This window comes from Orbicella faveolata, unplaced genomic scaffold (genome assembly GCF_042242905.1).
Source record: "Orbicella faveolata isolate gen_17 unplaced genomic scaffold, um_ofav_v1 contig_14, whole genome shotgun sequence".
NCBI classification, from domain to species: domain Eukaryota; kingdom Metazoa; phylum Cnidaria; class Anthozoa; order Scleractinia; family Merulinidae; genus Orbicella; species Orbicella faveolata.
In genome coordinates, this window is record NW_028301541.1 from 9,410,599 (window position 1) to 9,425,000 (window position 14,402).

General features: G+C 42.1%; 2 protein-coding genes and 1 pseudogene across 2 annotated transcripts; 2 read left to right on the plus strand and 1 right to left on the minus strand.

Moving 5' to 3' along the window:
• Positions 1 to 7,206: 7,206 nt before the first annotated feature.
• On the plus strand, positions 7,207 to 10,029 carry LOC149113844 (uncharacterized). The gene is made up of 2 exons (XM_089287399.1): positions 7,207 to 8,017; positions 8,399 to 10,029. The coding sequence occupies exons 1-2, from the start codon at positions 7,207 to 7,209 to the stop codon at positions 10,027 to 10,029; spliced, it is 2,442 nt and encodes an 813-aa protein (XP_089143525.1).
• A 279-nt stretch (positions 10,030 to 10,308) lies between these two features.
• On the plus strand, positions 10,309 to 11,580 carry LOC149113845 (uncharacterized). Its single transcript, XM_089287400.1, has one exon. The coding sequence runs from the start codon at positions 10,309 to 10,311 to the stop codon at positions 11,578 to 11,580; it is 1,272 nt and encodes a 423-aa protein (XP_089143526.1).
• A 581-nt stretch (positions 11,581 to 12,161) lies between these two features.
• The window catches only part of LOC149113846 (BTB/POZ domain-containing protein 6 pseudogene), a 2,348-nt pseudogene continuing 107 nt past the window's right edge, over positions 12,162 to 14,402 (minus strand).

The following is a 14,402-nucleotide window of genomic DNA, read 5'->3' on the forward strand; positions in this document are numbered from 1 at the left end:
AATGAAAAGGCGTAGCATGAAGTAAGAAACAGATTTTGAGTTGTTTTTCTTGCTTTAACAGAGTCATAAGGTGACTCGACAGACCGTGTTGTTTATATGATATCAGCTTATTCAGGCGAGTTCGACACGCGATTAAAACCAGATATTAACCAGTGGTCAGCAATTTTAAAAATAAGTGTTCATGATAATTATTGATTCTCGTTTTGGTCTTCTGTTCCAAGAAAGTCTCTCAAAAGGAGTGGTTGGTCACCAAGGATTGGAAAAATCATTAACCGCGCGGCCATGGGCCGAGCGCGGTTCATGTTCTACCCTTGGTTTATTTTTAAAAATTTTTTTTTTTGTTGGAGACCAGACGCAGATCTCCACTCGGCCAACTTCGAATTACGCAATCTGTAATGTTTACTCCCCAAACCTTGTTTCTTCAGGGTCAACAAAAATCTCAGATTACAAAATCACGCTGAACCTACACGTTGGAAAAAAATCTCTTCAAAACCCTGACATCGAAGCGATATATCACTTTAGCGTTAATAGCTACCACACATCGGCAGAAGGTAAATCTATTCCTTAACAATCCAGCTTTATCGTGCTAAAATTTCAGCGAAATCGAACAAAACCAGAATTAATTAGAATTTTTTTGTGACCTCACTCCCTAGACTTGACCTAACAAAGGGAGCAACGGTCGCCCATAGCAACCGAAAAACACGAACATAACAAAGCCGACGTTTCAAAAAACTCCAGAATTATCGCCTGAGAGCTTAAACTTGAATGGGAACATCTTTTTCGAACTTTTTTCAACTTATTTAGACGAAAGAATGGCCTCGGCGGGCTACAAAAATGACCAAGAGAAAAAACAGAACAAGACAGCAGAACAAACCGATAATATTTCACTGCGTGGCTTTCGGCACGAAAACGAAAATACAGCTTACTCCTGGATAAATTCAGCCTTAGAAGCCACCAACTGGTCCCATATTACTTTCTGTATCCTTACAAGTGTCCTGACTTCCATCGCCGAAAGATTTTGCCCCAATTTTGAGCAAATAAACATTTCGCCGACAGCGACCACCATTACGGTGGCTTGCATACTAAATTAGCTAACTTGACAAAATTCTCCCGTGGAGGGAGGATGTGACGAAAAGAGCTGAAAAATGGCCTGTAATTGGCTAATGATGAGATCTTCCCACTGTCCAAATTTGGTGAGAATCGAAAGTAACGCCAATTTTCTGTCACGTTTTCAATCTGTAGCCACTGGAGTGACCAAAATCGATACATCGGTCGGGATAGAGTTTCATTATTAAATTACATGACTTGTGTGACTACTTTGCTAGCCCTTTACTCATGGAAAACACCAATCAAATTTAATCATGTCTTTAAAGAAAGAAAGCTGTTGTTGATAGTGTTGTTATTGTGTGGTTCATATCGTTCATGACCATACATATCCCGAAGAAAGTTCTAGATTAGGACCATTACGTCATTGGAGATTTGTCAACGGCTACCACTGATGGTGCAATAATACAGTTTGTGTTGATCAAGTGATGTGATATCTACAGTAAGAAAAGAATCATCAATGACTGCTTTGAAATGTGCACTACATTCCGACGGTAGTGCTAAGCAAACAGTTAAATTTTAAAAGCGCGGTTATAAGATCTAAAAGATCTTCTTGTTTGTTTCTTTTCTGCCGGATTTGACAGGCCTCTGACGGGAACACTTGTTCCAGAACATTCTGTTCTAAAAATATGATATTTAGCTGCAGGCCAGGGCACTTGGAATGAGATAAATTCTGAGCCTTTTCAGTTTATTGACTTCTATAACAAACCTCAGACAACAACACTCTTTTTCAAATAAGAATATTGTTTTTTCCGGCCCAGGTTAAATATTCTTATTTTTCTGCCGATTTTAGGCTGAAAATATTCTTGTGAATACCCTTAGATCAGTAGGAATACAACAAGGACTATGTAGACGCAACGTCAGATTATCTGTCCCCTCATGACTTTGATAGCGTTAAAGTAATTTTGGAGCCAGACCGCAGACAATAGAGCGTGATATGACACGCATTGGAGAAATGTTGTCAGCATCGAGCATACAGCTAGTCACGGTTGTTTTTTTGGCCAGTTATCCCGTTTAGAGAAAGGAAAAACGTTTTTATGGTTAAGTTAAAAAAAAAAACATATAAGCATGCGTTGTATTGCGTTCAACGCACAAAATTATATTCTTTCCCAAATCTGAGCCTCGGGGTTATTCTTAAAATTTTCTGAAAATTTCGCAAATTTCAGCCTCGATATTTTTTCTGCCACTGATAAAACACAAAAAAAATCAGAAACGACAGCTATACAATTAACTTTTATCGTCTCAACTTTCACGAGAGTCCTAATTATATCAAGATTGTTCAGCTGTACGTTTCAAAGTCATTGTGCTCTTTCCATCGTTTGCCAGACTAATGCAGCGACTACACGTGTGTACAAAATCGATTCCAAATGTAGGGGTGAAACCCCCTCTTGGGGGTGGGGGGTGGGGTAAGGTACTCCAATATATGGGCCATATGGGTATGTGCCGCGGGATAGGATATAGTTTTTGAGGTTCCCGATCCTTATATAGATTATCATTTGGGCTCCTGTTGGCATTGTGATCATGGTGCGATCCTTAGATAGGGTACCTAAATTGTATCAGCTAAAAATGCGGTGCGTTAATGCCGGGCTGAACGGAAAATAAATTCTACGCTTGTTGGATAACGGCACTCGTCTAACCGTTGCCGAAGAGGAATGACCGGCTGCCAGTAGTCTAGAGATTTCAAAGAACTATTCCTATTCGCTTCTTGTACATAAGACTTAGCGAGAGATGTAGGAAAAGCTTCAACGGTGCAGTAATCAAAGGAATGAAAATTCAGCCTCTACTACGCAGCATTTCTTTCTTGGCCACCCAAAAGTACACCACCCCTGCACTGCACTACATTTCGCCACCCTACACCACAGCACGCCCCAACTTCGCTATATTCCACCACACCACCCTTGCTAAAAACCGGACTCTACTCCACTCCACCCGACACCACTCCTCTGAGGGTCTGGGTGGGGTTAACTGACAAAAAATGGCGGAAAAAAAAATGAGAACTGAAAACTACTCGAAAATTTAACTGACAACTGACATTTGTAGTCAAGTTACAGACAAAAAGGTTTTAGCCTTTATTACTTGTTTGAAATTCGTCGAAAATAATTTTTTTCGGTTGAAATATTATTACTTCAACCTTTTTAGTTTAATATTCTTGCTGTTTATGTTTTGTTTAGGCCAAAACCATCACACTGAGTTTTCTATTAATTCTGTGATCGGTGAATATTTGATCATTTACAATTTGACACTCTGTTACATGCGATCCTGAATTCAACGCCATGCGTTTCAGGCCACAGGGAGAATTTAATTTAGCTTATAACTTACAGTGAAACGGCTTTGTAGCGAAACTACCGGGGTATCTCTGAAGTGATAACGACGCTCGCGTACTGAGCTTGGGCTGCATGTAGCTCGCGGATGAATCTAGCGGTGGTAACTAGTGGTAACAATCCCTGGGGGGTCTCCCATATAAAAAGAGCAGGGGTGCTCTTCGTACCTTTTAATTTAAGGTTTAAAAATGCGGTTTTTGGTGTCTCTTAGCTAGGATATTCAGCCTCAAAAAATCCACAAAAAGAGCTTTCGCGCTACCTTTTAGGGTATTTTGCCGAAAAAATATTACAGGAGGTAATGTGTTGTTTTAAAATTGGTATCTCTCAGGTGTGAAACGAATTCAAGCCATGCCCACAAAACAGTACCTTGGGACCTCTTAGGGTTTAATTTTCTTTTCAAAATTTCCGACGGTCCTTTTTATAGAGGAATTCCCCCTCCCCCCTCCCCGGGTAGCAATCATGCTTGCCAAACTTAAATGAAGACATCAAAATTCTTGAATAACATCAAACTTGCTAGTGGTTTTAAATAATTTCCTGGGTCAAACTTTCTTCTCTTGCTCGACAGCCAACTGAACGCCGGGTAGATGGTATTTGATATTTTTGTAATATTTAGTGTCTGACTCGAATATTGCATTCTCCCTGGTATTCTGTAATTATAATTAAGCATGGCAAAATTTTAAACCCTAGACTTTCAAGTATAAACATATGTGCTTACTTATTTCCCGGAGTAAATTGCTACCAATTCGTCGTGACACATTGGAAGGACAATACGAGCTCGTTTCCGCCTGGATTTGTAAGGTACGTTGGTAGATATTATAAATGAATACACTGAAATTAATTTCCATTTGCAGTTGCTTACAATGTATTAAGATGCTTGCTTTGTATGGTGATAAACAGTACAAAACAAAGACTTTCAAGAAAATTAGGGTTTTGCATTTAATCATATGCTTTTTTTCTATAAAAGGGGTCAACTAGGAGAGGTTTTATCCATTTAAGGCCTTCAGTTAATTATTAACAGCCACTTAACTGACTATTTGCAAATCAAGGGGTGCAATATGTGGCTGACCCTGTTAAGTCCTTTAATCCAATGCAACGTGGTAGTCTATTTAATGTTTTTTTGATAACTGATTTTTTTTCGGTCAACTCTCATCTTAATGAACAAAGACTTTAACTGAATTAAATAGGAGGCAAGCAAACTTCAGAAAAACAAGAAATGTGATACATGTGGAATGTGATACAAAATGCCTGTTTCTCTTATCTGTTGCACTTCTCTTTAATGATTTTTTTGATAACTGATTTCTCACTTTAATGAACAAAGATTTTAACTAAATTAAATGGGAGGCAAGTAAACTCCAGAAAACAGAGAAACACATTTGGAATGTGATACAAAATGCGTGTTTCTCTTACCTGTTACACTGTCTCCTCACTAGATTGCATTAATTTGGACTCCAGGCTCCACAGCAAGACTTTCATGGCTCCGGACACCGTACCTAAAAAAGATCAGATCTCCAGGCCGTGAAATGATGGGGCTCCGGACCCCACACGCAAAACGTTCAGGCACAAGGGCTCCAGGTACCCCTCCTACCCCCCGTTTTGGGACCCTGATGAATGATCTGTATATAGAGTTTGTACAACGTGCAAAGTCAGTTTTTGATTCATATACGGATCGTTTAGACTGAATCTACGAATCGCACAATATGCGAACCAAGGACGTTTTTTACGGTCGTGTCACGGGTGTCGTGACATCGTGTCACGCCTTAAGATCGCAATGCATTATGGAACTGTAAGTTTCACGAGCACGCCTTCACAAGATGGCGGCAATGTTGATGTTTTCTCGTGATTAAAGTTGTTTGCAATCCATCGAGTCTGAGCCAATTCTCAAGTCGAACCGCGAAAACAGGAACCTTCTGAGCCTGCTCCAACTTGCAATAGTATTGGATATTCAACATGGTCTACCGAGACGGATGAAAGCGGATTGTGATCAACGATCATCTGGAAAGTGAGAAACACGAGGAGATACAAGTGAGTCTTTGAAGCTGTGATTTGAGTCTTTTCGTAAATTAATTGCGATTATCCTGATGTCTGGAAAGCTTGCGAGGAAACGGAAGCTCCGAGCGAGTCACAGAGCGTCGACAAGAAACATGACTACGTCTGCCGAAGAAATTCTGGAAGCGTTTGATGAAGATAATCTACTGTCGCCCCTCAATACTACAAGATTGCGACAACAGAAACTCCTACTAGAAGAGAAACTGAACACGATACGAAATTTAGATCAAGAAATCCTGGCAGTCGTCGGCGACACTCTAATAGAAGAGGAAATTTGTGAAGCGGACGAATTCACCGCATTTACGCAGCTTGCTGCAATGAGAATCGACGCCGCCTTGACTACAAGCCTACAGACCCCTTCGACGAAACTTCGAATCGCCCATGGCCAGACCCTCCCAGGAACAAAACTGGAAGCCGAAACACATCTAACTCCTTCGACATCGCCTGGAATTGCTGTGACATCTTCAGAAACACATCTAACTCCCTCGACATCGCCTGGAATTGTTGTGACATCTTCGGAAACACATCTAACTCCTTCGACATCGCCTGGAATTGTTGTGACATCTTCAGAAACACATCTAACTCCCTCGACATCGCCTGGAATTGCTGTGACATCTTCGGAAACACATCTAACTCCCTCGACATCGCCTGGAATTCTTGTGACATCTTCGGAAACACATCTAACTCCCTCGACATCGCCTGGAATTGTTGTGACATCTTCGGAAACACGTCTTAATCCTTCGACATCACCTGGAATTGTCTTGAGAACCCCTGAAACACATCTATCTCTTTCAAAATCGCCTGGAGTTGTTTATGAGGCCTCGGAAGCACGTGTCACTCCTTCAACAGCACCAGAAATCGGCTTAATGCATTCACAGCAAGCACATGGATGCCCTCCAGTTGCACCAGGTATTTCTAATACTTATGGCATAGCAACACAGGTAAAATTACCTAAGCTTGATTTAAAGAAGCTTAATGGAGACATAGGTAACTGGCCCTCATTCTGGGACGCCTTTGAATCATCTGTGCATAACAACACAAGGCTTGCTGCCATTGACAAATTCAATTACCTGAATTGCCTCCTTGTGAAATCTGCTAGTGAAGCCATTTCTGGGTTGTCCATCACTGCCGCAAACTATGAAGAGGCCGTCACCATTTTGAAAAGAAGGTTTGGCAACAAGCAGTTGATAATTAATAGACACATGGAAACATTGCTGCACATAAGCTCAGTAAAATCAGGCCTTTCTGGTAACACCCAACCGCTACGACAGTTGTATGATCTGATTGAGTCTCAAGTCAGAAGTCTTAACTCACTTGGAGTATCATCTAATTCGTATGGAAGCCTACTGTCATATGTTGTCATGAGCAAGTCACCGCAAGATTTGCGCTTGATTGTCAGTCGAGAAGTGAAGGATGAGTGGGATCTTGATCGCATTCTTGAGGTTTTCAGAAGTGAGCTTGAAGCCAGAGAGAGAGCAAGTGCGAGCAATGTGCACATGACAGAACAACCGTCAAACAAATTCCCTAACAGCAAAGGTCGTAAGGAACTATCAACAGATGCCGCACTGTTTACTAAGGAGTCGAAGCCGACTTGTACGTATTGCCGAATGGATCATACATCTAACACCTGCAAGACGGTGACAAACATTGCAGCTAGAAGGGATGTGTTAAAAAGGGCAGGACGGTGTTTTATCTGTTTGAGAAGAAACCACATCAGTAAGGATTGCACATCAAAATGAGGTGTCTTAAATGCGGACAGCGACACCATGTCAGCATCTGCACTAGTGAAATTGGTGATGGAATTAGGCCTCACCATGGTATTCCAACAGTGAATGGATCACCTTCACCTCAGGGCCCCCCACGAGAGTCAAATGGTAGTACAGCCTTGTATGTAAACGCATCGACACCCATCCTTCTCCAAACCGCGAAAGCAGTAATATACAGACCTTGTCAACCTACAGAAAAGTTTCTAGCCCGACTTATTTTGGACAGTGGCAGGCAGAGGTCATATGTGACCACTAAGGTAAAGGATGTGCTAAAATTACCATCTGAGAGAAAACAGACCATTTCTGTGAAGACATTTGGCTCAACAGAAGAGAACACTCAGAGTGTGGATGTTGTTAACCTATGTATCAGTGCTGAAAATGGAGATGATGTGCAACTGTCAGCATTTGTTGTACCACTCATATGTGATCCTCTGCAAGGTCAGTCCATTGCTCAAGCTAGTCGCACTCATCCCCAACTGAGAGGACTCAAACTTGCTGACTACTGCACTGGTGATGATGATGTTATGGTTGATATCCTCATTGGATCAGATCAGTACTGGCACCTGGTCTCTGGCAGAGTGGTACGGGGGGAGAATGGTCCAACAGCAATGGAGACAAAGCTTGGATGGGTTCTTTCAGGACCACTACATGGAACAATGCAAGATGAACAACAGCGAACCAACCTTGTCACAACTCATGTACTCAAAACTGCTGCTAATCCTGTGAACATTACAAATGAGATTCTGGGATCTAGAGTCACTGGGCATCAGACCAAGATCTGTGTATGAAGAATTTGAAGAGAAGATAACGTTTGAGAACAATAGATATGAGGTACACTTGCCATGGAAGGTGCCACACCCACCTCTTCCTGATAACTATGAATTGAGCGTGAAGCGATTAAACAACCTACTCAAACGTCTGAACCAAGATTCTGAAGTGTTGAAAGAGTATGATTCAGTCATAAAGGAGCAGCTAAGGAAAGGCATTGTTGAAGTCGGAGAGAGACCCGGAGAGGGGGAAGTTGGGAAGACACACTACCTTCCGCACCATGCAGTCATAAGAAGAGACAAGACAACCACTAAGCTACGAGTTGTTTACGATGCCTCAGCCAGATCTGCTGGCCCAGCTGTCCTGACTGACTGACTGACTGTCTGTACACAGGGCCACTCCTTGCAGAGAACATTTTTGACATACTCTTAAGATTTCGAGCTAGCAGAGTAGCTCTAACTGGTGATGTGGAAAAGGCCTTCCTCACGGTGGGTATCACAAGGGAAGACAGAGATGTACTAAGATTTCTATGGGTGGATGACATTGAGAAGAGGTGCCCTGAGATTGTGGTGCTAAGATTCACTAGAGTTGTGTTTGGAGTATGTTCTAGCCCATTTCTACTCAATGCAACCATGAAGTATCACATTGAAAGGTACAAGGATGAGGATCCGGAGTTCGTGGACCAATTTCTTCGCTCTATCTATGTGGATGACTTGAGTTCTGGAGCCGTCAACAGTGATGCAGCATATGAACTTTACCTGAAGTCCAAACTTAGACTGGCAGAAGGAGGATTTAACCTGAGGAAATTTGTGTCAAATTCCAGTGAGCTAACAGAGAGAATTCAGCACAATGAAGCAAGCATCTCAATTCCTACTACATCCAAGAACACTGAACACACGCCTGAAGATCTCGCGAAGAAAGATGTGATTGAAGAAGACAATACTTATGCCAAGAGTGTGCTTGGAACTGCAGAGGAGACATCTGGTGTAGAACAGAAGGTGCTTGGTGTGCGGTGGAACTTTGACAATGATCAGTTTGTGTTTTATTTGAGAGAGATAGCAAGCCTTGCTAGGGAGATTGACCCTAACAAGAGAAATGTTGTCCGTGTTGCGGCAAAGTTCTATGATTCAATGGGATTCCTGTCACCCATCATTATTAAGATGTTCTTCCAAGAACTCTGTAAGGCGAAAATCGGCTGGGATGAGCCTTTAGAAGGAGAATTGAAAGGAGGGTGGCAGACTTTGGTTTCTGGATTGCAAGGCATAGGTTCATTTACACTGTCAAGATGTTACTTTCAAGGAGTCAAGGAGAAGATTATCAATTGTAGCCTTCATGGATTTGGAGATGCTTCCAGGAAGGCATACGCAGCAGTTATTTACCTGCAGATCACAACCACCATGGGAAGCTACGTCAAATTCTTAGCCTCAAAGTCCAGAGTTGCTCCAGTGAAAGAAGAGACAATTCCTAGATTAGAACTTCTTGCTGCTTTAATAGTAGCAAGACTGATAAGTCATGTTGGCAAAGCATTAGAGCCTGAGGTGAATATTAATGAGATGACCTGCTGGACCGATTCAAAGGTGGCGTTGGCTTGGATCAAGGGCGAAGAAAGGGAGTGGAAACCATTTGTCCAAAACCGAGTGAATGAGATCAGGACACTTGTACCAGTAAAACACTGGAGGCATTGTCATGGAAAGATCAATCCAGCCGACATCCCCTCCAGAGGAATGAGCCCACTAGGGCTGTCAGAGTGTGCCTTGCGGATTGAGGGACCCACGTGGCTAACAGAAGATGAAGAATCAGAAAATCATGAGCTTAACAATGACCAGCTCCCACAAGAGTGTCTAGAAGAAATGAAAGCTGGAGACAAGGAGAAATGGAATGTTGAGATCTCGTCTACACTACTAGTGACAGCTGAAGCCACTGGCATAGCCAAGATTAGGAAGTGTGAAGATTACAGTGAACTACAGCGACTCTTAAGAGTCACTGGACTTGTTCTCAAGTTTGTGAAAATCATGAAATCATAGTTGCAGAAGAATGTACAAGCGCAAGAAGAGCTGACAAGTCAAGATCTAGCAGCAGCAGAAACACTTTGGATCAAGGAAATACAGAGATCCTTGAGCAAGAATTCTAAATTGGAAATTTGGAGACATCAGTTTTGCCTATTCACAGATGAGCATGGAATCGTGAGATGTATGGGACGTTTGTCACAGACGCAATTACCCTCCTCAACAAAGTACCCAATTCTGTTAGACAAGAGTCATCATATCACATCCCTCTTTGTAAGAGAAAGCCACAAACGAGTAATGCATGGTGGTGTAAAGTCAACCCTAACTGAATTGAGATCAAGATTTTGGATCGTTCAGGGCAGACAGTTCGTGAGAAAGCTGTTACATCAGTGTGCTGTGTGCCGAAAACTTGAGGGAAGACCATACAAGGCGCCGCCGCCACCACCTCTTCCAGAGTTCAGAGTAATAGAGGAGCCACCGTTTACCTATATCGGAGTTGACTATGCGGGCCCACTCTATGTCAAGAGTCTTAACAGTCCTCAACAGAAGGTGTGGATCTGCCTCTACACATGTTGTGTTACCCGAGCTATCCATTTGGATCTCGTACCAGATCTGACAGCCCAAGCATTCCTGAGAAGTTTTAGAAGATTCACAGCGAGGCGAGGAAGACCTTCAGTGGTGGTGTCTGACAATGGCAAAACCTTCAAACCTGCTGCACGAGAAATCACAAGAATACTGAATGATCCTGGAGTGAAGCAACATTTTGCACGGGAACATATGAAGTGGACATTCAACCTTGAGAAAGCACCATGGTGGGGTGGAGTATTTGAGAGACTTGTGAGATCAGTAAAGAGATGTCTAAAGAAGACTATCAGCGGAGCCAAACTTACCTACGAAGAATTGCTGACTGTGGTAATCGAAGTCGAAATGATTCTTAACTGTAGACCGCTGTCAAGTGAGGATTTCGAAGAACCCCTCACACCCTCACATCTTCTGTGTGGAAGACGACTGATGAGCCTACCAGACAACAGTTCAGACACCGAGCAAAGTGACCCAGATGTTCAGCCTAAGGATCTGAACAAACGAATGCATCACTTGAACAATGTAATTAACCATTTTTGGAAGAGATGGAGGAGCGAGTATTTGCTGGAGTTACGGAACTCCCATCGTAATGCTACCCAGAGAACCACAGACCGAGTCGTGTCCATTGGAGATGTGGTTATCGTTCATGATGAAGATCAGCCAAGAGGAAAGTGGAGGATTGGAAAGGTTGAAAATCTTGTCACACGATCTGATGGCTGTGTCAGAGGAGCTGTTGTTCGAGTTAAAAGCAAGGGAGGAAGAACCTCTACGCTCAGACGTCCAGTGCAGCGCCTTTACCCCTTGGAGGTCCAGTGCAAAGATGATGAGCCGGAATCTGCAGTGAGTTCCAGAAGGACAGATCCTGTCCCCACCGCCGGTGGTTTTCGAGCTGAGCAACCTCTTGAGCCGACATGTGACCGCCCAAGAAGGGCAGCTGCTGTAGAAGCGGACCGGAGGAGAAAAACATGGCTGGAGAATCTAAATTAAGGAGTACTTAAGTGACATTGAACTGAGAACACTTTACTGTTGTTGTTTGCCTTTGTTAAAATGATGTAAAGGAATGTGTTGACCAGATTAGTCTAGCTAGGTTTTTATTTCTGGTCAACAGGGGGGAGTGTCACGGATGTCGTGACATCGTGTCACACTTTAAGATCGCAATGCATTATGGAACTGTAAGTTTCACGAGCACGCCTTCACAAGATGGCGGCAATGTTGATGTTTTCTCGTGATTAAAGTTGTTTGCAATCCATCGAGTCTGAGCCAATTCTTAAGTCGAACCGCGGAAACAGGAACCTTCTGAGCCTACTCCAACTTGCAGTAGCATTGGATATTCAACAGGTCGTTATATCCTCGCTCTAATATGACTTAAAAATATTTTTCTACAAATGCAGTTAAGTTGGTCCCGTTGTCTGGTGCAGTTTTCAATTTTTACGGTCGGTTATACCACGAGGATTGCGACTCGGGTTTTTCTCGCAACGTATCAGTTTGTTCTATATTAGACAACCTCTCATTTGTAAGCAAAACCGGAATCACGTGCTATTTATGTAATCAAAGTGACCTGGAGCCAGTTACAGTGTTTGTTACACTCTATTCGATAGGAAAACTATTCAATAAAATGATCAAAAATGTGTTCAATAAAATAGGCAAAAATGAAGCAATTATATATCGAAAGCAAGTTTACAAGCCATTAAAAAAGTACTACATTGGCATTCAGGAATCGAATGTGGATATAATTCAATTATGTTACTATTGCAGAATATTTTAGTTGCAGCTACTTAATTACAAATAACATGCAATTGCAAAACTAACGAAGAAACAATCAATTCTACATTTTATAAGAACCCCTATTAAAATAAGCACTGGCCTTAACGTCTTCTCTTGTATCAACAAAGACTTTGAATCACGATGTCGAAATGTTCAAAATATATCTGTTCAAAGTCCATAATAGTTTCCTAGCTGCTTCAAATTTACGTTGAATTGAAAGCCTCTGAATATACACAGTTACTGAACATGGGTGATGCATTTCAAAACTGAGTGCCGTTTCCTCCTGACTACCTGGCAGTCGGAGCTGGAATTGTTCAATTATTTATTAACCATTTATTTTACAACAAAAAGCAAACCAGGAAATTGTCCTCGTTCAGCTGTCGTTCCATTACTACTGCCACCACTGTTTCTAAAATCAAATTTAACCCCTGAACAAACAACAGAAGGTTGACCATTTTGACCAAAACAAGAGTTGGCAGAGCCAGAAATGGAAGCGTCCATATAGTAACTGACACCTTTCATTATGTCAACTGGACTGTCGAAGAAAACATCGAAACCGTAGTAAGAAACTCGCATTGATTTTTTACACTCTGAAGAAAATTTTCCTCTTGTGGTAGGGACATCAAACAACAACCCACTATTCAGACGCTGTACACAAAGAACAACAGAATATTCGCAATTTCTGCCTCCGCAGAGTGTTACTCCAAGTAAGGAGATGTCTTTGTCGACCTTAAAATAAAGACAGTCTCGTTTACCAGGTGAATAAGTATAACCTGGACCAGTGTGAACCACGGAACCAAATCGGCAACAACGCTCAAACAATTCCTTCAAACCAGTTCGTTTAACCTCTGGAAATACTACTTGAGTGTTTGGAACTGAATGCAAATATTTAACTACGCTAAAAGCCTCCTCTGATGTCAGTATCTTGCAGTCAAGAACAACAGCAACAAATTCATATTGGGTCATCACTGGAAAACGTATTCCTTTCACAATCTGTTCTCCGAGAATTCTTCTTTTTTCACTTCCATCTGTTGATACGCCTTGTTCTTCACATCTCTTTGTTGCCCACAAATTCACCCCTTTGAACAACTCTATCTCTTCAATATTTAAAGTGTCCCGCGCGACTACTGCTTCGAGTAAGGACCTCTCAATTGTCGCAAATCCATCTGATTTCAGAGCCTCCTCTGTCTGTTTATCGATTACTTTCCAGCATTGATCCACCAGTTTTTTTTCTTCATATTTCTGTGCTCGTGGCAAGATGTCGAAAACATTCGATGGATCTAAGTTATCCTGCAGATATTCCGCACATTTATCAGCCAGTGAAGGCACCATGTATTTCTTCGCCAAATACAGCACTCCCATCAAATTACTTCCGCTCAAGTTCACTTCATCGCTGTACATGTAACGAAACAACTCCAACAAACTCTCGTATTCACAGTCAGGCAGTTCAATAGAGTCTGTAGTCTCTGCCAGCCCACCGTAAAACATGGCTTCAAATACAGGACTGCTGATCGACAGCACAAACTTGTGAGCAGGAATCACTTGTTTACTTTCATTTTCGCTATTGGCCCCTCGAGCAACAAACTTCACATCGCTGAAGAGTTGATTGTTGAACATAAACTTGCTTCTTTCTCTGATAGTCGGTCTTACTGTTTGCCAGTTTTTCTCAACGAGGATAGACATGGCTCTCGGCTAAGAATGGTGTGATTTGTGTACAGCTCTCTGTGTAGACTAGCCTGACTGTAGACGTCAAGAAAGCGTTGTTTCTAAAAGTCAGTCAGTTCAGCGGTAGTGCAAAAAATTTGAATCTCATTTGCTAACCGGTCACGCGTCACGCTAATACCTTTAGGGCTAGAGAGAATATAAAAGACGGACGATTGGAAAAGTGATGGGGGGCGGGGGGTGGGGTGGGGATAATACAAAAATAAAATGCAAGGAAGGGTGACTGAAAAAAGACTTCCAAAGAAAAAGTGAAGAAAAAAAAAATTCCTGCAGAGTAAATTGCACTGTCGGGCTTTCAAAGTGTAAAAATTATGACTACAGCA

What these genes read in the sequence shown, in the direction of transcription:
- LOC149113844 (XM_089287399.1), top strand. Translation starts at nt 7,207, where the DNA reads ATGAGGTGTCTTAAATGCGGACAGCGACACCATGTCAGCATCTGCACT. An exon ending in TGGGCATCAGACCAAGATCT is followed by an intron (nt 8,018 to 8,398) that starts GTGTATGAAGAA and finishes GTCTGTACACAG; the next exon opens with GGCCACTCCTTGCAGAGAAC.
- LOC149113845 (XM_089287400.1), top strand. Translation starts at nt 10,309, where the DNA reads ATGCATGGTGGTGTAAAGTCAACCCTAACTGAATTGAGATCAAGATTT.